Source organism: Hipposideros armiger, unplaced genomic scaffold, assembly GCF_001890085.2.
Source record: "Hipposideros armiger isolate ML-2016 unplaced genomic scaffold, ASM189008v1 scaffold_46, whole genome shotgun sequence".
Lineage (NCBI taxonomy): Eukaryota > Metazoa > Chordata > Mammalia > Chiroptera > Hipposideridae > Hipposideros > Hipposideros armiger.
The window spans coordinates 2,528,704-2,553,234 of record NW_017731396.1 but is presented as its reverse complement, the minus strand read 5'-3'; the positions used below and the strand labels follow the sequence as shown (position 1 = coordinate 2,553,234).

General features: G+C 52.4%; 2 protein-coding genes across 11 annotated transcripts in view; both read left to right on the top strand.

The window, feature by feature from the left end:
* MFN2 (mitofusin 2) overlaps positions 1–10,512 on the top strand; it is a 29,684-nt gene extending 19,172 nt beyond the window's left edge. For all 9 annotated transcript variants that reach the window (XM_019639802.1, XM_019639801.1, XM_019639803.1 and 6 more), the window contains 8 exons: positions 1,373–1,499; positions 1,903–2,007; positions 2,261–2,363; positions 3,293–3,513; positions 4,189–4,344; positions 5,721–5,917; positions 6,728–6,862; positions 8,485–10,512. In XM_019639802.1, coding sequence (XP_019495347.1) covers positions 1,373–1,499; positions 1,903–2,007; positions 2,261–2,363; positions 3,293–3,513; positions 4,189–4,344; positions 5,721–5,917; positions 6,728–6,862; positions 8,485–8,554 — 1,114 coding nt within the window. In that variant the 3' untranslated portion in view covers positions 8,555–10,512. The remainder of the gene's footprint in view (positions 1–1,372; positions 1,500–1,902; positions 2,008–2,260; positions 2,364–3,292; positions 3,514–4,188; positions 4,345–5,720; positions 5,918–6,727; positions 6,863–8,484) is intronic.
* Positions 10,513–16,442: 5,930 nt separating this feature from the next.
* On the top strand, positions 16,443–22,735 carry MIIP (migration and invasion inhibitory protein). Of its 2 annotated transcripts, none has more exons than XM_019639681.1 (10): positions 16,443–16,586; positions 18,105–18,306; positions 18,560–18,877; positions 19,288–19,372; positions 19,871–19,979; positions 20,060–20,112; positions 20,743–20,872; positions 21,051–21,147; positions 22,011–22,145; positions 22,434–22,735. In XM_019639681.1, the coding sequence occupies exons 2-10, from the start codon at positions 18,193–18,195 to the stop codon at positions 22,506–22,508; spliced, it is 1,116 nt and encodes a 371-aa protein (XP_019495226.1). In that variant the 5' UTR covers positions 16,443–16,586; positions 18,105–18,192; the 3' UTR covers positions 22,509–22,735. The 2 variants fall into 2 exon arrangements, with proteins under 2 accessions (XP_019495226.1, XP_019495227.1); XM_019639682.1 differs by lacking the exon at positions 16,443–16,586 and adding an exon at positions 16,600–16,708.
* The last annotated feature ends 1,796 nt before the right edge of the window (positions 22,736–24,531 follow it).

Here is a 24,531-nt window from a genome sequence, read left to right as displayed (position 1 = left end):
AAAAAAATGTTAAATGCTGTTGATTCTTTAGCCCCTTGTCCCAATTTCACTCTGCCCACTCCTCAGAGGCCACCATGATCATGAATTTGGTGTGTAGTCTTACCATCCATTTAAAAAGTACTTTTTTTTTTTTTTTTAGCTGAGCCATCTTGCTACCTATTGGCAGCTCAGCGGCTGCTCAGCTCGGGCTGGACTCGAACTGCTGTTGCTCAGAGCTCAAACTCTTGAGCGAGCTCTTAACCAACTGAGCCACTCGGCCGGCCCTTAAAAAGTACTTTTTGCGTAATCCTGAACAAGATGTAATTTTGCTTTGTGTGTGCTTTCAATGTACAGATATGGCATCATACTACGTGTGTGCAGACCTAGCTTTTCTTTCCAGTCAGCGTCGGTTTTGCCCTTATTTTTGTTGATACATGTAGTTGAGTTTGTGACTATAAACTGCTAAAGAGTATTCCATTGTGAAAATACCGTGTTTCCCCATGTATAAGACACTCCCATGTATAAGAAGCACCTTAATTTTGGGGCCTGAAATTTGAAAAAAATGTATACATAAAGTTATTGAACTCAAGTTTTATTCATCATAAAATTCATACAACTCCTCATCACTTGCGGGAAATGCAAGTAAAAAAACTGCAACCACTGTATAAGACGCACCCAGTTTTTAGACCCCAAAATTTTTGAAAAAGCGTGCGTCGTATACATGGGGAAATACGGCAGCTCGTTTTCCCATTGATTGAATTTTAGATTTCTTTTTTTTTTTCCTATTGCAAACCCTACTGCAGTGGACAGCAGTTCATGCGTCCCGTCCCCTCCTGCACATTTGCGCGAGTCTTTCTGGGATTAATTCCTGGAGGAGGAGTTGTTCTCTTAGGGTATATGCATGTTCAGTATTAGCCAATTTTACTTTGTTGCTTTCTGAAACATCTAGTCCCGTTCATAGTCTCACCAGAGTATGTGCTGGAACTCCCATTCCCCCGACCCTCGCCAGTATGACAGATGTGGTGATTTTTGCCTGGCTTCTTGGTAGAGAGTAATACTTCTTTTTAATTTCGTTTCCCTGATTACTAGTGAGGTTGAGCGTTTTTTTTCCTATGTTAATTGGCAGAACTTGTTCTAAACCCCTGAAGGCACCCTCCCCACTGTCAACATCTTCCAAATGGAAGACCTGAGAGTGAGTGGTTGGTGCCGTTTTTCCCTTGTTCCTGGGGGCGGCAGTGCACGCCTCTGGGTTTGTGCGTGAACCTGCCAAGGTCCCCTGGTTCGCCATGGCCAAGATCACAGCTGGAGCCTACACAGGCTTTCTGGCACCCCCTCTTGCTCCTCTGCTTGGTCTGGTGGGGACCTGCGTCTTCTAACCAATGCTCTCTCTCAGGGTTTACTGCCTGGAAATGCGCGAAGAGCGGCAAGAGCGCCTGAGATTTATTGACAAACAACTGGAGCTCTTGGCGCAAGATTACAAACTACGGATTAAGCAGATTACAGAGGAAGTCGAGCGGCAGGTGAGAAATGGGAGGAAGCCCTTTGGGGAGAGTCGGACTCAGTAGAGCCCAGGGTGCTGGCAAAGTGAAAAAGCAGAGCTCACGTAGGGGGCTCCTCCGCCTTCCAGAAAGAAGCTGTGGCCCTGATGCAAGAATGCAGAGCCTCTCTGGACCACTGTTCCCTTGTGTGACCCTGGGCAGGTCCCTCTCAGGGACCGCCTTCTCCAGACCTTAGATGAGCGCATGGTCAGCCAATTTCTCACATCTCTTCTTCCTCAAAGCTTTAATTCCATGGATGAGCTGAGGAAACTGCTGGCTCGCGGGGAAGGATGTACAGTCTGTTAGGACCTGCTAGGCGCTCTCCTGCGGATTTGAGCCACCTTCTTCCTTAGGCTGAAGCTTAACAGTGTGCTTCCTTCTGTAGGTGTCAACTGCGATGGCCGAGGAGATCAGGCGCCTCTCTGTGCTGGTGGATGACTACCAGATGGATTTCCACCCTTCTCCAGTCGTCCTCAAGGTTTATAAGAACGTAAGTTGTTAAGCAGCAGGTGCTCATTCCTTTTGGTTACTGGGTAGAATCTCTAAGCAAACAGCAGTGAAGTCCCTGCGGGTCTGTGTCAGGGCCCCACGGCCAGGGAGATGAGACCCAGGCCTTACTCAGCTCTCCTTGGTCACTGGTGGGCGTGGGCCGACCAGCCTTGTGTCTCCTTGTCCCTTGGCTCCCCAGCAGGAACTCCTGACTGGGGGTGCTGCTTCTCTCAACCTCTCTCATCTGGTTGCAGGAACTACACCGCCATATAGAGGAAGGACTGGGCCGAAATATGTCTGACCGCTGCTCCACGGGCATCACCAGCTCCCTGCAAACCATGCAGCAGGAGATGATAGGTCAGTGTGGCAGGGGAACTGGGGGCCTCGGCTCTGGGCTGCCCAGAGCTCAGCTTCGGAGGCCAGGCTACAGAGAAAATGACCTTTCTTTTTTTTAAGATTTTTATTGGGGAATTGGGGGGATGGGAACAGTGCTGGGGAATTGGGGGAAGGGGAACAGACAAGTTGCTGTCGTTTTGTTCTTCAGTTTAGTTGTAGAGGACGTTGCTTCACTGGCCCAAGTTGGCACCATCATTGCGCTCTTCCCGGGCGAGGCAGATCAGTCGCCGGCTTCTGGACGGCTGCTCACTGCGGCTGCTGGCCGCTCACGCTGGCTGCTGGCTACACACGGTAGCCCATGGCAACCCACTGCAGCAGGGGCTGCGGCCTACGCCATCGCCGGCGACTCACGGCAACCCAGCTCCAGGTTGAGCTGTTGTTCAGCATCTTAGCTGTGGAGGGCAGTGTCACTGGCCCTCATATGTGGGATCCCAACCGGGCGGCCCTCTGGCGTCCCAAGCCAGTTCTTAACCATTGCGCCACTTGGCCGGCCCAAAAATGACCTTTCTTATCTGTCACCTTTTATGATGAGTCAACTTGATACCTTCAGGTTCTGGGAATGTGTTGTAGGTTCACTCCACACCTAGACTTCGGAGCCGTCTTGTGTTACCACATGGGACTGTCACAGGCGGAGAGTGTGGCCTGCTCCTTAAACCACACGAGGCATAAATGTCACAGGGGTGGAGCCTACATCTGCATACCCCTGGGAGAGCTGGCCTGCCTGCCCTGAGTGCGGCACTCCAGCCCCTCAGGCCCACTCATCCAGGGCTGGTTTCCGGGCAGAACCATCAGCGTCCTTGGCCGTAGCTGGCTTGGCCCGTTCTGAGGCTTGGCACTGGGGTGGCACACAGTGGAGCTGATGTGCTTTCTCCCCATTTCCCTTTCTGCAGACGGCTTGAAACCTCTCCTTCCTGCCTCTGTGCGGAGTCAGATCGACATGCTGGTCCCTCGGCAGTGCTTCTCCCTCAGCTACGACCTGAACTGCGACAAGCTGTGTGCTGACTTCCAGGAGGACATTGAGTTCCATTTCTCTCTCGGGTGGACCATGCTGGTGAATCGGTTCCTGGGTCCCAAGAACAGCCGCCGGGCCCTGATGGGCTACAACGACCAGGCAAGCAAAGTCCCTCACCCTTGGGCAGTGCCGGAGGTAACTGCACCCTGCCTGCTGATATACGAACCGTTCTGGAAGGGGTTCCCTGAGGTCAGCCGCCATGGCATGCGTGTCACCTCACATTGTACCATGGTCAAGGCTTTTACCATATATCAGCCTAGCTTTATCCTAAGCACTAATATTTGTGGAAGTATAAGTGTTAGCTGGAGAAGTTTTTGTAATACACTAACTATTAGATACTATTAATTACATTAAATTAAGTACTATTAAATAACTATTATAAGAATATGTAACTGTTCAATGCAGATGGCCTATAAAATATCTATTCACATACCACCATTTTGACATTTAGATTTTACACCATCCATGTGTTCACCATTTGAATTATTGCATGTGCTGTTCTTGGTACACATCCCACAGTTTGGGGAACTATGCTGATGCGTTCCAGGATGGCCACTGCTTATATTTTGGGGTGTCCCACAGTGCTCACCTTTGGGCTGGCAGGTCTGTTTTGAAGCTTAAATCCTCTTTGCAACTTGCGAAGCTCATTTCCCTCTTTTGGAAATTGAAGGGCCACCTCCGTCCCTGGTCTAGGCCCCCTCGCCTCAAGGGTCCCGGAGGGTTTTATTGAATAAGCCCCATTCTTCTCACCCCTCTCCTCGTTTCTCTCTTCAGGTTCAGCGCCCCATCCCTCTGACGCCAGCCAACCCCAGCATGCCCCCCCTGCCACAGGGCTCCCTCACCCAAGAAGAACTCATGGTTTCCATGGTCACTGGCCTGGCCTCCCTGACATCCAGGACCTCCATGGGCATTCTCGTTGTTGGAGGAGTGGTCAGTGCCAAGCCCTGCTTGGGAAGGGGTCAGGGGAGGACAGGTGGGCGGGGACTGAGGGGCACAGTTCTGGGGGTGTTCCCTGTGTTGGCCTAGCATTTCACAGCGGGCACAGCGTTTGCAGCTTTAGTCATTTAACGTATATTTATTGACTTATTTAAGTCAACTAACATGATGTTTAGATAGCACCGTTCCCATTTTACAGATAAGGCAAGTCCGTGGTTTGTTTGCCAGAGATACACAGTAGATTTGAACTGTGGCCCCGTCTGCCTCTAAGGCCATGTTCTTTCCCCTGTGGGGCCTGAACTGCACGCTGGATAGGAAGTGACCTGAGAAATCGACAAGCCCGGCTTCTAGAGAGCTGGGCGTGAAGTCAAGAGCACAACTTGCAAGGTTTTAAGACAAAAGAGGGCGAGCCGGGCCTTGAACCCTTGCCTCCCCATGTCCTGGTTTTATGGCCCTTCCTTTCCACCCGAAGGCCTGATATTAGACTGCCTTCTTGATACCGGGGGTAATCCCTGTGTCCCGACCCGCGGTACACTGCCGCCAGAGTAACTTACGCCTTGGATTTTCCTGATGCTGTGGGCAGGCTTCTCTATCAACGGCATTTGACTTGTAGAACGGTGGCAGAATATACCTGTGACCAAACTGTCAGGTCCTGCATCCTCAGCTTGTAAGATTAGGGTGACACAGAGTCGGGGCCCCTCCCGCTCCTTGTCTACAGAAGTCACGTGCTTGGTTCTTTCATGGAGGTGACCTGGCAGAGGGTCACTGGTGGAGACGCTGACACAGGATGGTTATGTAACGCTTTTCCAGTACCTTGCTTTACCCAAATATCCCTATGAATTGGGTGGAGACCTTATGCTGGTTCTGTGAGGAAACAGGTGTACAGAAACTTGGCCAAGGTCACAGCCAGGATGGCAGTCTGCACTAGAGCCTCGATTTCTGGCTTCAAGTCCAATGCTCTTTGAATATACCTGCGGTGCCTTGAAGCAAAGTTACAAACCAGACCAAAAGAAGCCATCTGTGGAGGAAGGATGGCAGAATTCAGCTTGTCAGCGCCGTCAGCACATTTATCTTTAGGAAGTCTCCATGCCTGGACCTGTGCTTGTGGCCCTGATACTCCCACCCCCCACTTTGCACAAGTCACGTGGGGCCACTAGTGGGGCCAACACTAAGTTTCCCTCATTTTAAAACTAGAGACGGTCTCTGCCCTTCTGGCCTCAGTGGGATTAGAGGAGACATTGAAAGCGCTGTTCTGAGGCGAAACACAAAGCTCCTTGACTGGGCTTTTGCGGAAGTCCTGGCGGCGACAGACGAGAGGATGGGCGGCGGGGTGGCGGAGGCTGCGCCGGCTGACCACTGTGCTCCCACAGGTGTGGAAGGCGGTGGGCTGGCGGCTCATCGCCCTCTCCTTTGGTCTCTATGGCCTCCTCTACGTCTACGAGCGCCTGACCTGGACCACCAAGGCCAAGGAGAGGGCCTTCAAACGCCAGTTTGTAGAGTACGCCAGCGAGAAGCTGCAGCTCATCATCAGCTACACCGGCTCCAACTGCAGCCACCAAGTCCAGCAGTGAGTGGCTGTCCATCCTGAGGGGCCGGCACCTGCTCCCGTGTGCAGGACTTCCCTCGGGGTTCCCTTCTGACCTCGGCCCAGAAGCCGTTGGGTCCTGAGCATCATCTGACCCTGGCCTTCAGTTGTGCAGCGCTAGCTTGAGGCCAGGGATGGGGACAGGCCTGTCTCCAGGGACCTATGTCCCAGGCTGGGACCAAGTAGGTGTCTGGTCCCCCAGAGGAGGACGGTAGCGGAGTGGCATTACTTGAAGGGTTTTTTTAAAGGTTGCCTTGAAGGGCTTGGGTTCTGTGTGAAGCTTTGCAGTTCTGAGCCGCCACAGCCCATTCTCCATGGCACGTCTTCGCTTGGCCTGGGCGGTGGGGTGTGAAATGCCAGCTGCTGTGTGGCAGGCCCAAGCCCTTGCTAGGCATTTTGATTTTTTATTTTCTCCAACCCTTTAGAGGTAGACCTTGTTTTTCTTGGCATCTGCTTTTTCAAAATGAAGAAATGGAGACTTGGAGAGTAGTCGCTTGTGCCCTGTCACTCGGCTCATTAGCAGCAGAGCCAGGATCTGAGTCCTGGTCTCTTGTGCCCAAGCCAGGTGCACACTGCGGTGACGCTGAGTGTGAGTGGTGGTTGTGATGGGCACAGCCTCCGCAGGGGGTAGGGAAGAGTCTGCCAAACCAGGACTGGTGCAGGGCAGAGCCGCCAACAGGTGACAGTGGGCCCGGCTGCTGCCCTGCTCTGGGCGGGTCGGGTTTAGCCCCTGACAGTGTCCTGCGAAGCATCCTTGTAGCCTGGTTCACCCCGACTAACTCTCTCCCTCAGGGAACTGTCTGGGACTTTTGCTCATTTGTGCCAGCAAGTCGATGTCACTCGGGAGAACCTAGAACAGGAAATTGCTGCCATGAATGGGAAAATTGAGGTTCTTGATTCACTTCAGAGCAAAGCAAAACTGCTCAGGTGAGCTTGGCCTTGACGGCGGGAGGCGGTTGGCTCTGGTGTGTGGCGCAGGCACGTTGGGTGCTCAGCTGCTTGGGTGTGGACACGAATCGCTCTGGTTGGCATTTAGCTCGCTCAAGTGTTAGATGTTTGCTGGACACCTGCTGGTCACCTGTTGGGTGCTAACTCTGGAGCCTCAGTACTACGTAGTCACTGCCCTCTAGGCACCTGCAGTCAGCAGTCAGGGCCATGGTGGCCACAGAGGAACCAAGCAGGATGGGACTGTGAGGTCACAGCTCACTGGTACTTTCTTTTTTTTGTTTTTTGTTTTTTTTTTAAGCTGAGCCATCCTGCTACCTATTGGCAGCTTAGCGGCAGCTCAGCTCAGGCCGGGCATCGAACCGCTGTTGCTCAGAGCTCAAACTCTTGAGCGAGCTCTTAACCAACAGAGCCACTCGGCCAGCCCTCACTGGCACCTTCTTAACTGCAATGTCTTAGGCACTTGACACGAGCTGTTCCACTCAACCTTCAGCATCCTTTCAGGGTCACATCATCATCTCCATTTTATAAAAAGGAAGATGGGGCCTGCAGAGGTTAAGTAATCACATTATATGGTCAAGCCAGGAGTAGAAGAATCCAGGTGTGCCTGGCCCCAGCACCCTTTGACACTGCATGTTGATTGTCCTTTATTGTCTGCTGTGTGCTGGGGACACTGGGCTAGACCCACCGTACACATCTTACTCCGTTTCTCTCTGAGCCCAAGGAAGGGGTCAGGTCAGCATTTTTACCCACAGGGAAGCTGGCTAGGTAGCAGATAACCACCAGGGTCCCAATTGGAACCCAGATTTGCGTGGGTCTCCGTTGAATCTCTTGAGTTTCCTGAGCAAAGTATTGACCTAAGGAGTCAGGAGTCCTGGGTTCCGGTCCAGGCACTCATGTTTGGGCAAATCCCTGAGCTGTCCTGTGTCTCAATTTTTATCTGTAAAGTGGAGTAAGACTTCGTGATGCAGCCACAGAGCTGAACGTGTCTGTGCTCTGTGAAAGTCCTTGGCCTGCTCAGCCCGAGATAGCATCAGCACCCGGGGACCCTGTGCTTCCTGCCCCCGCCCCTGACGTCAGCACCAAAGGGGAGCTGCATCAGAAGGCATGGGCTCCAGCCCCCTCAGCAGATAAATGGACTTCCCCTTCCCCGACTGACTGCACCCTGTGCCCTCCGCCCACCACCCCAGCAGCCATTTTCTAGGGACACACTGCTCATCATCCCCTGGGAACTGTCAGGGTGTGCGTGGGGGTGAGGAGGGGTGTCTGCCGACTCAGCCACAGGGACAGGCTGAACCTGAAATGGGACAGGCAGGAAAACTGAGTTCCTGCCAGTTCAGGACTTGCCCGTGGTCCCAGGATGAAGCAGACACAGCTTGATGGCCGGAAAAGCCTCCCTTTCAGCTCCACCACTGATTAATCGTGTGCCCGTAGGAAGTTATTTCACCTCCCTGGGTCTCATTTTCCTCGTGTGAATGAGATGGGGGTTATGGGAGGAGTACATGAGGCTCCGTGTCACGTGTCCTTAGAACTGCGCCTGGCATGTAATGCCAGTACTACCTATTGTCAGCTGTTAGTGCTACAAAGTCCCTGTTTCTCTGCAGGAATAAAGGTGGTTGGATGGACAGTGAGCTCAACATGTTCGCGCACCAGTACCTGCAGCCCAGCAGATAGTGGGCAGCCTGGAGCCCGCGCCTGCGTGGAGAGGGCAGTGCCGTTGCCGTCAGCTGCACGGGGCCTCTGCCGGGGCCTGCGCCAGGGCCATGAGAATGAAACCACCCACTGTCTCATACCGTTCTGAGCCCTTAAACACTAGTTACCTGCCCCTCCTCTGCCTGCTGCTGCAGGAGATTTTCCAGCTCGTACCCCTGAAGACTTTTTCTTAACGACAACCACGGACAGCGTGGGACTGAGGAGTCAGAACGAGTCTTCTCTGCTTTGTCAGGTTCCCTTGATTGAGAATCCCTTGACTACTTGATAAGGTCTTGGATCTCCCAGTGTTGAGAATGCCTGCGTGGAGTCTGTCGGGGTGTCAGGCAGGCACCGCCGCCTCCGGCCAACACTAATACCCATGCACACCTGCTCCGCTCACCCCAGCACACCTGCAGAAAAGGGCCACCTTAGGGGATGGCTGGGTTTTCTTCCCAGATTGCATTGGCAGTAGTTCCTTCCCAGGATATGTGGCTTGCGTGTGAGTTCAGTCGTTCAGCTTTCATGCTTTGTCCCATTTTCAGAGCCTTTCAGACACGCCTTGGATTTTAGGTGAGGTGGGCAGGAGGGGGAGGGAAGACGCAGCAGGACGCCTGGGGTAGTGAGAAGAGCTCTGGGGAGCTGGTGTGGAGAGGTGTGTCCCTGTCCTGCTGCCTGTGCTGTCATGGGGGCTGCGGTTACTGTGACGCGGAGGGATGTGCCGCCTCTTCACTGCCTGCTGTTCTAGTTTTGGCCCTTGGCCTGTGGAGTCTGGTTTTTTTATTGGTCAAAGATGGCTTAGTCCGGATTGTTAAAGGATGTGTAGATGGGAAGACGGAAGAAGGGGACCTCGGCACAGGCTGAGAGGAGTGGACCCCGTTCAGGACGCCTGGAGAATGTGGAGCTGGCGCAGAACAGAATCCTCCACTGGATCTCACTGAGAGGCTCATGGGGCCCGAGAGCCCACCCCACTAGCTTGGTTACATCCTTGTTATGCCCCTAAGAGACCCGTGCCCACCCCTGCCTTGGCCACCAGCCCTCTGGACTGTCTCCTGTGCCAGTGATGCTGCAGTTGGCAAAGAGGCAGTGTGGGAACCCCAGGACTCAACCTCCCACCCTCCCCGATCCCACGTGGCCTCCTGTTGACTTGGAGAAATGTTTACCATTGTTGAGTTTGGTATTGTTACTGGTTAAAGTGGGGACGGTTCCTGTCTCCAATATGTTGTGTGGGGCAAGTAGCCTTTGGATGACAGCCTTTGCAGCACAGGTCAGAGAACATGTTAAAAACAAGCAGTACCTCTCCCCGAACGAGGCAGGGCTCAGGCAGAGAACTGGGCTTTGTCCTGCTCTTTTGAATCCACTGGCTGTCCTCCGACTTCAGGGATGTGAGCTGGTGGCCTCTGCTCCCTGGTGGGTGGCCACGCAGGTGCGTCCTCCCCAGGTACCCGCTGGGTTTTCAAACCCTCAGCCTGCCCTGTTGTGTGGAACAAAACGATGGACTTTGCCGAGGTCGGCACGCGGTGGGAGGACTTCTGAGCTCTTTGCCAGGCCCGATGGTGGCCACCTCACCATGTGCCAGGAGAAGGCAGCGTCATACAGTTCCGATGAATTTTGTGTTTTGGGGAAAAGAAATTATTTAGAATAATAAAACATGAATTTTTTTTAATGTAGCCCCTGGGCAGTGAATGTAATTTTGAGCTTACACAGTAAGTCAAGTGCAGTGTATCCCACGGAGGGAGACTGAAAGAAACGTGGCAGAAAACACTGACTTAATGCTGCTGACTTGGTTCTCTGTTTTTATGTTCATTTGCTAGAATGCGAGACGTGCTTTGCACAGTGAGTTTTTTCTCTGATGTATTTAAGGGGATATATTTGCCTGAATTATTCCTGTATCATTGCTGATAATATAGGAAACTAAAATAAAACTAGTTGGAAACCCTTTGTGGGATCTCCGTTGACTGTTCTGAAGCTGTCTGCAGGCTGTCATCTGAAATGACCTTATCTGTACTGAGGGGAAGTTCCCACTGCGATCTGCCTGTGGGTTCCTCCCCACTCCTGGAAGGACTCTGATACTCTCAGAAGAACAAAACGCGTAACTAATCTTTAGGGACCAGGAAATCTAGAGTGATTTCTTCACCGATTTCGCTATAACTCCAAACCATTCATTTTTCACTTAAAAAGCCGTGACTCAGACTGGTCCACCCTAGTTTTGCCTTCTGAGAACTTGGTGGTGACCTTTTCTTTCTCTTTTTTTGAGGGCTCAGCAGTGGCTGCAGGCATGCCTAGTCAGCTTCCTTGGCCCCCCACACCTGGCGCTGGGCTCTGGCTCCGCCCACTGCCGGCAGTGCTGGTCCTTCTCAGAGGCCTGCACATCTTGGTGGATGGCGGCCTCACCCTCCAGGGTCCCAGGCCACAAACTGGGAGCAGCATCCTGGACTCGCCTGTCACATGCTGCATTTAACCCGTGGGTTTCTGTCCTCAATATACAGCCAGACTGTGACCCCTTTCCCACTTCATCACAACCACCCCTCTGACCTGGTTTCTGCCGCCTAACTCCGCCCCTCCTCCCACCTTGGCCCTTTTGTGTTGGTGTCAAGGCAGCACCCAGAGTGACCTTGACATAGATTTGACATAGAACTCAACTGGTGTTCCTTATCTGCTCAAAACACTGCTTTGACTTCCTGTCCCACCCAGAACAAGGCTCAGGTGCTTGCGGTGGCTTTTGGGGTCTCCACGGCCACCGACCACCCCTCACTCCCTGTTGCTCCCGCTTCAGCCACCCCGCCGTGTCTTGAAACTGCTCAGCACACTTCCCATAAGGCCTTCGCCCTGCCGGCCCCCTGCCTGCTCTTCCAGACAGCTCCCCAGCCAGTTGACTGTTTTACCTCCAGATTAACTCTTTGTCTGGGCCTCCCCAGACCCCCTTACTTAAAACCTGTCTCTCCTTCTGAGTCCCCTCACCCTACAACGAGTAACACATGTTTTCCATAATAGTCCTCGTCTAACACATAATGCTGTTTTTTTGTGTGTCTCTACCTGCTAGAACGTAAGCTCAGATTTTTGTGTGTTTTGTTTATTGATGTGTGCCAAGCACCTAGACCAGTGCCTGGCACAGAATCGGAACTCAGAAAATACTTGCCGAATTAATGAGTCCTGTCCTGAGAACACAGTCCACCCATTATCAGCCCTCTCCTGCTGGGGGGCAGAACAAACGCTACCGGAAGATTCCTACAGGCAGGCACGGCACGGGGGGCTTTCAGATGTCCAGGTCTCAGCAGCTGCCGGGGTGAGGGAGCCTGAGTGGGGCCCACGTCCTGATTTCCCAAAGCCCAGTGGCTTTCAAACGTAATTTTTTACCCTGACCCACAGTTGGATGTACATCGTGATCCAGTACACACATGTATATGTAAGCGAAACCAGAAATTTTACATCAACCATTGCCCTTTCTGCATGCAACCAACAGACAGTTATTTGCAGCCCACAGAATTCGTTCACCAGCTCCTCCTGGATGATGACCTGCAGTTTGAAAAAGGGCGCTCTCCACCCTGTTGCCTCACCCAACACCACCTAGTTTTTTATTCCCAGTCAAGGTCAGACTCATTCCTGTGGCTTCTCAACCTACCTCACTGTCCACTGAGAGTTCTGGGAAGTCTGAGAGGCGGGAATTTTGGGCTCTCCTGCCATTTAATCACAAAAGGTATGTAGCCAGGAATGTACCTCTCTGTTCCAAGCCTGGTCCCTCCTCACACATGTCAGCTAAAGTCACTCTGTCCTGGGCCGGCCGAGTGGCGCGTTGGTTAAGAGCTGGCTTGGGACGCCAGAGGGCCCCGGTTCGGATCCCACATATGAGGGCCAGTGACACTGCCCTCTACAGCTAAGATGCTGAACAACAGCTCAGCCTGGAGCTGGGCTGCCGTGAGTCGCCGGCGACGGTGTAGGCTGCAGCCCCTGTGGCAGTGGGTTGCCATGGACTACCGTGTATAGCCAGCAGCCAGAGTGAGCGGCCGTCCAGATGCCGGCGACTGATCTGCCTCGCCCGGGAAGAGCGCAGTGATGGTGCCAACTTGGGCCAGTGAAGCAACGTCCTCCACAACTAGACTGAAGAACAAAAGGACAGCAGCTTGTCTGTTCCCCTTCCCCCAATTCCCCAATTAAAAACAAAACAAAAAAACCCCAGCTTTATTGAGGCATATTTTACATACCTTAAGATTCACTCATTTTAAATGTACAATTCAACAATTATAGCAAATTTACAAAGTTGTGCAGCCATCATGACAATCCAGTTTTAGAATACATTCATCGCCCCAAAGTGATCCCTCGTGCCCATTTGCAGTAACCCCCTGTTCCTACCCTATACCCAGGAAACTGCTAATATATTTTCTGTCTCTGTAGAAGCCTTCTCATATAAATGGAATCATACAATACGTGGCCTTTTGTTTCTGGCTTCTTTCACTTAGCATAAGGTTCATCCATGTCATAGTGTGTGTCAATACTTTGTTCATTTTTATCGCCAAATAGACTCCATTGTATGGATAGGCCACATTTAGTTTATCTGTTTATAAATTGATGGACATTTGGATTGTTTCCATTTTTTGTGGCTATTATGGATAATGCTGCCGGGAACATTCATGTACAAGCCTTTGTGAGGAGATGTTTTCATTTCTCTTGGGTAGATACCTAGGACTGAATTGCTGGGCCATATGGTAAATTCATACTTAACTTTTTAAGATACTGCCCAACTGTCTTGTAAAGTGACTGTACAATTTTACACTCCCACCATTAGAGCATGGGGGTTCCAGTTTCCCCCCATCTTTGTCACACTGTAATTTTAGACATATAGTTATGTAGTGGTATCACACTGTGGTTTTACGAGTATTTTACATTTGCCTAGTGAATGGAGCTTAGAGCAAGAGGGGACTGTAAAAAGCCAGACTGAGATGAAAGCTGGTGTTAGAGGTATTCCTGGTGGGTAAGGATGCTGTATGGATACTCTGGCAAGGCTCAGTAAGAGAGTCTTATGATGTTGAGCATCTTTTCATGTGCCTATTTGCCATCTGTATCTCTTCTTTGGTGAAATGTCCATTCAAGTCTTCTACTCATTTAAAAAATTGCATTGTTGTTTTGAGAGTGCATTATTATTATTGATACAAATTCCTTATTAGATTTGTGATCTGCAAACATTTTTTTTCCATCTGGTGGCTTGTTTTTCCATTAACAATGTCTTTCAAAGAGCAGAAGTTAATTTTTTTTTTTTTTTTTTTAGCTGAGCCATCCCGCCACCTGTTGGCAGCTCACGGCTGCTCAGCTCGGGCTGACTCGAACTGCTGTTGCTCAGAGCTCANGGCTGCTCAGCTCGGGCTGACTCGAACTGCTGTTGCTCAGAGCTCAAACTCTTGAGCGAGCTCTTAACCAACTGAGCCACTCAGCCGGCCCTAGAAGTTAATTTTTACAAAGCCTAATTTATCATTGTCTCTTTTATAGATTGTGCTTTTGGTGTCACATCTGAGAAATTTCTGCTGGATCCAAGGTCACAAGGATTTTCTCCTAGATTTTCTTTGAGAAGTTTTATAGTTTTAGGATTTGCAATTAAGTCTATTTTGAGTTAATTTTTACATATGGTACCCACATAGAGGATTCCGAAAATTTTGTTTTGTTTGGTGGTGTGTGTGTCTTTGGCCTATGGATATCCAATTATTTCAGCACCATTTGCTGAAAATGAAAAGACTCTCCTTCCTCTACTGAATTGCCTTTGCATCTTTGTCAAAGTTAATTGACCATATACATGTGGGACTATTTCTGGACTTTCTGTTCCGTTTCAGTGCTCTGTTTGACTAGCTTGATGCAGTACTACACTTTGGAGCTTTATACTAAGTCTTGGAGCAGGTAGTGGAGGTCACCTGACTTTGTCAAAACAAGTTTGAAAACAAAGAACAATCTAGGTCCTTTGCATTTCCATATGAGTTTTAGAAATTGTCAATTTCTACAAAGAGACGAACTGGAATGTTGATTGGGATTACATTGAGTCTATAGGTCTACTTGGGGGAGAACTGATAGCTTAAAATTTTTGAGCCTTTCTTTTGAATCTATAAACACATTGTATCACTCTGATTATTTAATCTTTAATTTCTCTTCACACATTTTATAATTTTTAATATGCAGGTCTTGTACTTTTTGGTCAGGTTTATTCCTAAGTATTTCATTTTCATTTTTTTTAAAGATTTTTTATTGGGGAATTGGGGGGATGAGAACAGTGCTGGGGAATTGGGGGAAGGGGAACAGACAAGTTGCTGTTTGCATTGTTCTTCAGTCTAGTTGTGGAGGACGTTGCTTCACTGGCCCAAGGTGGCACCATCATTGCGCTCTTCCCGGGAGAGGCAGATCAGGCGCCAGCTTTCTGAATGGCCGCTCACTGCGGCTGCTGGCCGCTCACTGCGGCTGCTGCCCACTCACGCTGGCTGCTGGATACACACGGTAGCCCATGGCAACCCACTGCCACAGGGGCTGCAGCCTACGCCATCGCCGGCGACTCCCCGCAGCCCAGCTCCAGGTTGAGCTGCTGTTCAGCATCTTAGCTGTGGAGGGCAGTGTCACTGGCCCTCATATGTGGGATCCGAACCGGGGTCCTCTGGCATCCCAAGCGAGTTCTTAACCATTGCGCCACTTGACTGGCCTGGCCCTCATATATTCTTGATGCTATTTTAAATGGTGTTTGAATTTTTTTTCAATTTCTGATTGCTTGTTGTTAATATATAGAAATACAGTTGATTTATATGTTGATCTTGTATCCTGCAATGTGGCAAAATTTGTTAACAATTCTAGCAGCTTTTTTGTAGATTCCATGAGATTTTCTATTACGCTGTCTGTGAATAAAGACAGCTTTACTTCTTCCTTTCCAAGCTAGATGCCTTTATTTTTCTTGTTGCACTGGCTACTACTCTAGTATAAAGTCGAAGTGGTGAGAATAAACATACTTACCTTTTCCTGATATTAGGCGGAAAACATTGTATTTTATTATGAAATATGCTGTTAATTGTAGGTGTTGCCTTTTATCAGGATGAGGAAGTTCCTTGCCGGTCCTAGTTTGCTGAAAGATTGTTAAAAATCAGAAACGAATGTTGAATTTTGTCAAACGCGGGGACATCTCTCCAAGGTAAAAGGCAGATTGTGGCACTCCTATTTTCAACCACTAGGAAAAAGGGATAATTCTTGGTGAATTTTTCTGCATCTATTGATGGCTCTTGTTTCTTTTTGTCTGTTAATTTGGGAATTACATTTATTGGTTTTAAGATGTTCTGGGCAACTCACTTCTCTCATGGACTTGTTTTTTTGTTTTGTCTGTAAAATGGGACCATTAACGCACATTTTAAAGCACATTGATGAGGCTGGCATGCACTGGTATATGGTAAATACCTTGCACAGTAGGCACTCCATGTAAATTTACTCATATTTTACAGACTGGATTCTAATACGTATCTGTTTATCATACCCTTCCTGTCTCCCTCCTCCAGCAGGGACTCCTTTTAATTCTATCCTGCCTCTCAGTGCCTACCTAGGACAGCACAAAGTAGGCACGATAAATATTTGAAAGAAAAAGTATGAAAGAATGGGTCGTCAGACACCGCCTACTCCGCTCGCCGGGTATCCCAAGGCTACATCCCAACGCTTGGGAGCAGCGTCAGATCCAGATTATGAAACTAACTCCTCCAAACACGGCATAGCTAGCGTCTCGTCCTGGCCAATCAGAGTCCGCATTCTGGGGGTCCGCCCCATTCCGAAAAAAAAAAATCGACGTTGGGAGTTGACCAATCAGCTGTTGAATAACGTTGTTAGTCCCGCCCCAATATTGAAACACAGCCGTTTCAGAACGCTAAGTAACGCTCGCAGGCGCGTCCCATCATCTGACCAATCAGGGTGACTGGATCGGGCCCCACCCCCGCTGGCACTTGTGGAGTGGGCGGGGCGGAACGCCAGGCAGCGGAGGTCGCAGCAGGCAGCCGGGATCCCGAGCTTCCGGGCGGTGAGTGCGGGACTGGCGTGTCCTGGGATAGGGGAAAGGGCTCGGTGGGAGTTCCCGGGTGTATTCCTGCGGAAGGTTTGGGGGCCGCTATGGGAAAGATGGATTTTACTCCAAGTGCTAAGGTGGGCTCAGTCTCCCTTTCTCGGGAGTCCCTCTGCGTCCCCCGACACTGCCTCTGGTGCTTTTGCTGCCCTAATTTCTCTTTTGAATGTTGCCCTCCCGTTGCATTTGTGCAGCTTTTAGCTTTCCAGAACGGAGCCGGAGGAAGTCAGTACAGACTGTTCTTTTTAACCTGGTGTGAAAACGGAGACCCTTAGTAAGGCCCAGAGTCTCGGATCAGATAAGGATGGACCCTGGGACTCCCAGGGCCGGCGGATCCGGCTGTTTGCCCCCCTTGCATACGAGAGACCCCCGTAGAGTCGTCTGTACTTGCATCCCCTCTGTCCCCCGTTCCTTGCGGGACATATTTGAAGTGGGGGGTGGGGCGCCGTCCAGTGTAAGTAAGTCTGGCTTCTCTCTGCTTTAGCCCCTGCAGCCTGGCGCTAAGGAGTCTCCCTGCCCCGCCCCTCCACCCCCCTCCCACACACACCGGGTGTGGGCGGTCCACACACCGGGTGTGTGAGGAGTGTGGGTTGGGAGGGCTGGGGTAGCATTTCTGAGAGTAGATGTATGACTGGACCCAGTGTTAAAAAGGGATTGTGTGTATTGGGGAAGACTTTCTGGTTGCAGGAGTCTAGGCTCTGAGGGAAGTGGGGAGCCCCTTCCCCCAGCCTGCAGAAATCCCTTCCAGAGGCATCTGTGTGCCCCTGAGCCTGGATCCCGGTGGGTGTGGGGTGGGGGAGTGGAGTGGGAGTGTGGGAAAGCTGGGAGAAGGAGGAAGTGGCTTCCTAGGCCCCTCTCCACACTGCTGGGGACAGGCTGGCATGACCATGGTCCCCAGAGCTAGATTTGGGTTCAAATCCTGGCTTTGCCACTTAGTGGCTGTGTGACTTGGGGCAAGTTGCTTAACTTCTCTGAACTTTGGTTTCTTCATTTGTAGAAAGAAAGGGAAGCAGGAAGGGTGGGCAGGAGAGACAGAAGAGTCCCTTCAGAAACCTGATTTGTGTTGGATTCACAAGTTATAGTGCCTTACATTTGTAGACTTGCTCTGATTGTTTTCTGTAAATTAAACTAGTCTAATCTTACAGTTAAGGTTGTTAAAAGGGGTGTTGTTCTCTTGGCATGTAAGGAAACACACCCTGGCCAGATTAATAATAATAGACTTTTATTGAATGCTTACTGTGTGCCAGGCACTGTAACTAAGATTTAACATGCATTACCTCATTTAATTCCTACAACCACCTTAGGAGGTAGATACCATTATCTCTGCTTGGCAGAGGAAACTGAGGCACAGAGAAGTTAAATAACTTGCCCAAAGCTGCACAATTAGGGAGTATCAGAGTTGGGAGGATTGGAACCCAGGCCTCTGGCTCCACAGGACAGCCTCCTAAACCCTGTGTCATTCTGTCTTGGCTGCAGGTAACCGAGCTGGGCCTGAGGGCACTCTGCAGCCCAGGAGTCGGTGGTATCCACTCTCCACTGTGGGAAGCCAGATGATACACCCAGGATGGTGGAGACCAAGGACCTGGTGCAGCTGCGGCAGCTCAACCTGGAGCTCCTGAGGCAGCTGTGGGTTGGGCAGGATGCCGTGCGGCGGTCGGTGGCCAAGGCGGCCTCAGAGGTGGGTGTCCACCCTGGGAGCTTTCAGAAGATGAGGAAGGGGCTGCTAACCCTCAGGCCGGACCTGGGCCTCCAGCGCCATCCTGTGCAGCGTGCCCATTGATTGAACTGCTGTCGAGAAAGCTGAGGCCCAGCAAGGGAAGGGACTGGCGTGGGACCCTGCAGAGGCTGGAACAGGGATGAGGACCTAGGCTCTTATGCTTAGTACGTGCCCGCTGGGTGGCTGGCTGGGTGACCTGGCCTCTCTGTTCTAGTCAAGCCTAGACTCCAGCAGCAGCTATGACCCAGAGATGTCATCGTCCCAAAGGACATCCTCAGTGGCCCTGAGAGCCTCCTGCCCACGCGATACCCACCAAGGTGACCCCTGTGATACCTCCTGGCCTGGCGGGGCCAGCTCTGGGGTGACCTCTCTCCCACCTGCCAAGTGCCAGTACCAGGAGTCCCTGAGCCCACTGAGGCCCTGCTCGGCACCCTTGCTGGCCACCTCAGACTCGAGTGACCCAGAGTATTCATCAGAGCTGGAGGCACAGACCCCGATGTCCATCCTGGATCAACAAAGCAAGCTATCCAAGGTGACATGGGAGAGTGGGGCATCTGTTGATGGGAGTGTCCTTGAACTTCAGTTTCCCTGTCTGACAAGGGCACTCATGGGCAGCCTCGCTTGCAAGGTGAGAGGCTGTCCAGGAGATACCATGAGTTGTGTCCAGCTCAGCCTAAGTGCTAGATAAGAGGTGGTTTTTAGTTTCTCGGATAGCACTTTGGGGAGAAGGTGATGAACCCCATGATACAGATGGGAAGACCAAGGCTCAGAGGCCACACCACTTCAAAGTCGCATATAGAGAGGGGAGGAAACCAAACTCTTTATCTTTCAGGCCCCGAGCCCTCGGCTGAGACCTGGGGCCCATGTCAGGGTGTCAGTTAAGTCATGGTCCCTTTCCTTCCCCCAGGTGGGGCCTAACCCTTCCCCTCTTTGCCTCCTCAGCCAAGAGTGACCTTCAGTAAGGAATCTCCAGTGCCTAAGGAGAGCTGGCGCCTCAGACCATACCTGGGCTACGACTGGATTGCAGGTATGGCTTGCTCCTTCCCTCCCTTCATCAGGTCTCTGCTCAGGTGTCACCCCCTTCAAGAGGCCTCCCCTGGCACCCCCACCCTGTCAAGCTGGGTTCCCTGACTCTGCTCTTTTATTTCCTGGCCGGTGTCACCATTTGATGTTATATCACAGGTTTCCATGGTGGCTAGTTCCTCTGTTGCCACCATATTAGACTGTAAGCCTCACGAGGGCACAGACTTTGTCTAGTTCACTGCTCCTTCTTTCCTCAGCACATAAAACAGTGCCTAGCCCGTAGCAGGGGCTCTATAAATATTTTTTGCACCGATGACTGGCTATGCGTCAGGGTAGGCAGACACTGAGACAAAAGCAGCAGTCACAGTGAGTGGCGGGCACCTTCCAGGTCTGTACGAGGCCCGGTGGGGGCAAAGCAGGTGCCCTGCAGTGACAGCGCTGAGTGTCCTCTGAGCCTTGGCCAGTGGCCACACAGCAGCTCCCGGTGCTCTGCCCACTCCAGGGTCCCTGGACAACAGCTCGCCCATCAGCAGCAAGCCTGAGGCCTTCTTCTCGAAGCTGCAGGAGTTCCGTGAAGCCAACAAGGAGGACTGTATTCACAGTGACCCCGAGTGAGCAGGGGTGGGCGAGCGGTGGGCAGGCAGCTCAGGGACCCGTCGCCCCCCCCTGCTCACGCCGCTCACTCTCACAGACCCCAGCTCCTAGGCCCGCAGGAGAGCAGTGGTGTTGAGAAAGAACATGAATGTGAGTGTAAACCCTCATAGGCCACCCCAGAGCCCAGCCGAGGTCTTGGGGATCTGGGGAGGCAGCTGGGTGCTGGGGACTCGGGAAGGGAGGCTTGGGGTCCGGATAGGGCATGCCAAGCCCTGGTGGGAGGTGGGATGAGCTGAGGCCTGGCCTTGTGGGGATTAGGGCTGGTCCTATGTCACCCTGCCACCCCCTCCCCAGCCGCCTTCATTTTCTTCCCAGCTGTCTCATTTTCTCATGTCCCCACTCTTCCCCCTCCTCTCTGTACATGCGTCACCTGTGTGTGGGGGGGGTCCCGGCTCAGTCACGTGAGCACACGAGTCTTTGCTGTGGGTTTGCATGTGCATCATACACTGTACATATGTGAATGGGGCATGTTCGTGTAGACATACATGTGTGTACACCCTGTGTGTGTGATTACAAATATGGCCACGTGCATGTGTGTCCACAGATGTGACTGTGAAGCTGTATTTGTGTGTGAGCACAAGTATGTGTGCATGCTCTGTGTGTGTACACGTGCTCAGGGGGTGGAGGGGTTGGCGGGCCCAAGTGGCTGGGGACAGCAAGGGGCCCTGGGATCTGGGTTCCGCCGCTGAGGGGGATTGCTGTTTCTCACGGGCCTCGCAGGCCTGTACTGCTACCATGTCAACCAGCGCCTGTTCCTGGTGCCTTCGGACCCTGCCACCCCCTGCCGCCTGTGCAGGATACCACGGGACCAGCGGGGCCCTGAGACCCTGGCGGAGCCAGCGCAGGTCAGGTGAGTGGCAAAAGCAGGTAGGACACCTTGGGGGCAACTAGGGGGCGGGCAGCAGCAGCTGACAACGAGGTCAGAGCCTGGGGCCTGCCAGTTTGAGGGAGGGCAGGATGGGCCTGCTGTGGCCCCACGGCAGCCAGGAGGCCCCAGCAGCAATGTCCCCACTGTCACCCTCGCCCAGGGTGAGCATCCCACTGTCTGTGCTGGACCCCCCACACCAGTACCACATCCACCGGCGGAAGAGCTTTGATGCCTCGGACACGCTGGCCCTGCCTCGGGTGAGCAGCCACATGGGGCCGGGGTGGCGTGGGCGTGGGGCTGCCCCCTGTCTGGCCCAGGTCCCCAGATGGAGCTGGAGGCCCAGAGAGTGCCAGGGACTGTGCCAAGGCCACACAGCGAGGCTGGGCTGGAGGATGAGCACCCAAGTCTCGAGTTCAGGCGGGCCACTCCGTCACCTGTGCTCTTGCTCCCTGAGGGAGGTGAGGCACTCGGTCCACCCCTGGCGTTCAGGATGTGTCTGCCCACGCACTGGCATAGCGCAGGTGGGCCTATTTATTGAGCTGTTGTGTGCTGTGCGTGCAGTCCTTAGAAGAATTATCCCATGGCGCTCCCACAGCCACCAAAAGTGCAGGTGCTGCTTTTGTCCCACTTCACAGACGAGACCGAGGCAGAGGGAGATGATTTGTCCAAGATGAGCCAGGTGGAAGAGCTGGGATTTGAACCCAGGTCCTTGTGCTTCCATAGTGCCTTCCATAGAGATGTCCTTTGTGTCTCCTGAGTAGGACAGCACACCCAGTTGAGGCTGGGGGAGCTGGGCCTACAGGGAGGAGCAGGGGTGCCAAGAAAAGTCTGTTGGTTCATCTATGAAATGGGTACAGCACACCGTCCTCAGGCCTGTGTGGTGCGGCGGAGCAATGAATCAGTACCTGTCAGCGGTGCGGGGCATAGCCCGGCACACAGGAAGTGCTCCCCGGAATTCCCTCTGCCCACATAGGGCCTGGGCCGGCAGGGTTAGGAAAAGGTGACCCAGTGGGTGGACACAGGCCCCTGCCCTGGGAAAGCCTCAGTCTGTGGGGGACACCATGACTGTTTGGGGGAGCCCTGCTCCAGGCCAGATGCCTTGACCCTTTGCTCTGCACAGCACTGCCTGCTGGGCTGGGACATTGTCCCTCCGAAGTCCGATAAGAGCTCAGCCCCCAAGAGCCTGGACCTCTGGTCCTGTGTCGCCCCCGACGCCCAGCACCGGAAGCTGTCAGCCGCCAGTCCTTCCCACCAGGTATGGTCCCAGGTGCCCCGGGAGGGACAGATACCGTAAAGCAGGCCTGGGGACTGCAGATTCCTGGGGGCAGGACTGGGACAGGGAGTGCAGAGCCTGGAAGTGTCTCTCTGTAGCCCCTACCGCCTCACCCTGATTCACCTTCCAGACTCCATCACTCCCTACCGACTACCCCACCCCACCCTAGAAGGGGACTCCAACTCTGAGACCCAGAAGGGGATGAGACTGAAACTGGGGTGACCAGCCCCCAAAGTGGTTCCTTCTGACACCTCCTCATTCACCATCCAGGCCCTGCCAACACGGGTCCCGATCTGGTCAGAACCCCAGATGACCTGGTCCCATGCCTCCCGGCTGAAGCCCTGAGACTGGCCACTTGGAGGACAGTGCCCTTGCCATCGCCTCCCGCCTTTCCCCTCTGGCAGGGGAGCTCGCAAGAGGGGAACCCTGCCTGGGCCCTACCCTCCTAGGTTGGGCAGGTGGGTAGGCCCAGGCCTGTCTCTGTCCTGGGGACAGACAGAGGAAACTGTAGGGTGAGGGGTAAGGACATTCTGTGACTGTAAATAAAGCTCAGCACTGTGTGCAGCCCCAGATTCCCACATGTGCTGGGTCTGTCCTCCGCTACCCTCAGTGCACAGGAGGTGCCCTGGCCTTGGCTGCCCTCCCCTCACCTGGGGAAAGACACTTTTGACGTTCTGCGCTGGGCAGGGTGGATCCAACTCCCTGAGTGTGGCTCCCCACTCTGGGTAGATGGCCTTCCAGGTGGGTCCCCAAGACAGGCTGAGGCCAAAGTCAGTGTTAAAAAGCCATCTCAGGGCCGGCCGAGTGGCTCAGTTGGTTAAGAGCTCGCTCAAGAGTTTGAGCTCTGAGCAACAGCGGTTCGAGTCCAGCCCGAGCTGAGCATCCGCTGAGCTGCCAACAGGTAGCAGGATGGCTCAGCTAAAAAAAAAAAAAGCCATCTCAGCGAGGGGCTTGGGGTCTCAGGCTGTCCCCTGTCCCCTGTAGATGAGGCTGAAATTGTGACAGTGGGGAGTGAGCGAGCTCTCCCCTTCTTCTTGGTCCTGACACCAGAGTCCATTCGTCGATGGCTCTCTTGAAGCCCCTGGGCCAGGTGGCTCCCCCACTCCTCTCTCTAGCCCAGCCCTAGAAGCCATGGGCTAGCCAGAGCGATCAAGTGGGGAAACTGATGGCCAGGCAGTGAGTTGGGGTAAGGTTGGCGGACAGCCTAGATCTCCCCTCCTGGATGAACAAGCAGCACCTGTCTCTCCCCCGTACACTGAACAATATGAAATTCATATTTTTCTAAGATGAAAACGGGGAGCCACAGTCCAGGGAAAGCATGTGGTTCTTTTGAGGTTTCTCAGCTCAGAAGGGTGGGTCTGAGGCTATGGTCTCTTGTGGGTCCCACCTGGAGCTTGTGAAGCTGTGCAAACCTTTCTCCTCTCGTCGTTCACAGCACATATATTAGTCAAGATAAGCGAGGTTATGCTGCAGTAACAAATTAACCCCCAGATCTCAGTGGTTTGACATAAAAGCTTATTTCTTGCTGACTTGCTCACACTAGCTTTCTGTCATGGGTCACATGAGGCCTCTGTTTTTGACATTGTCACTTGGGGACCCAGGCCAATGGAAGCTCCACCATGGGGACATCACTAGTTGCTTCAGCCCAGAAATGACACACAGATCACTTCTCATGGTTCACTGGCCAGAGCTAGTCACTGGGCCCCGCCTGACAGCATGGGATTGAGACATGGAGGAGGCTCATGGAGTTTTTAGTGAACGTGTCCGCCATGTCCTGTTACCTACTTCCACCAGCTCTGTCCATGCAGGGCAGACATGCAGAGCTCCGAGGCCCTGGGCAGAGAGGCCACCAGCAAAATAATATGGACTACAGATTCTTGCCCAAAATCTTTCCTCACTTCTTCTGGGGTTCCAGCCTCAAATGCCTTTAGTAACCAGGCAGGTAAAGTGAATGGGAGTGGTGGCCCTTAGTTAGGGACACCTGGCAAGCCCATGTCACTGCCATAGGCTTTCAAGTTCAAATGCCTGTACGATCCAAACTATACATGTCTGTGGGCAGATTCTGCAGCAGGTCGCGGTTTGCCACTTGATTCCAGGACCTCAGGAAACAAAGTGCCACGTGTAATTTTTTTTGTTTTTAATTTTTAAAATGTATTTTTAATTGTATAAAATATACCTAACATAAAATTGACCATTTTTATACGTACAGTGCAATGGCATGAAGTACATTCACTCTGTTGTACAACCATCATCACCAACCATCCCCAGAATTTTGTTCATCTTGCAAAACTGAAACTCCACACCCATTAAACAGCAGCTCCCCCTTTCCTCCCAGCCCCGGGCTGCTACCAGTCTGCTTTCTTTTTTT

Excerpts from the sequence above, each read along its gene's own strand:
- MIIP (XM_019639681.1), top strand. The coding sequence starts at position 18,193 with ATGGTGGAGACCAAGGACCTGGTGCAGCTGCGGCAGCTCAACCTGGAG. Across the intron at positions 20,873-21,050 it reads GCGGAGCCAGCGCAGGTCAG|GGTGAGCATCCCACTGTCTG; the intron begins GTGAGTGGCAAA and ends ACCCTCGCCCAG. Across the intron at positions 22,146-22,433 it reads CCGCCAGTCCTTCCCACCAG|GCCCTGCCAACACGGGTCCC; the intron begins GTATGGTCCCAG and ends TTCACCATCCAG.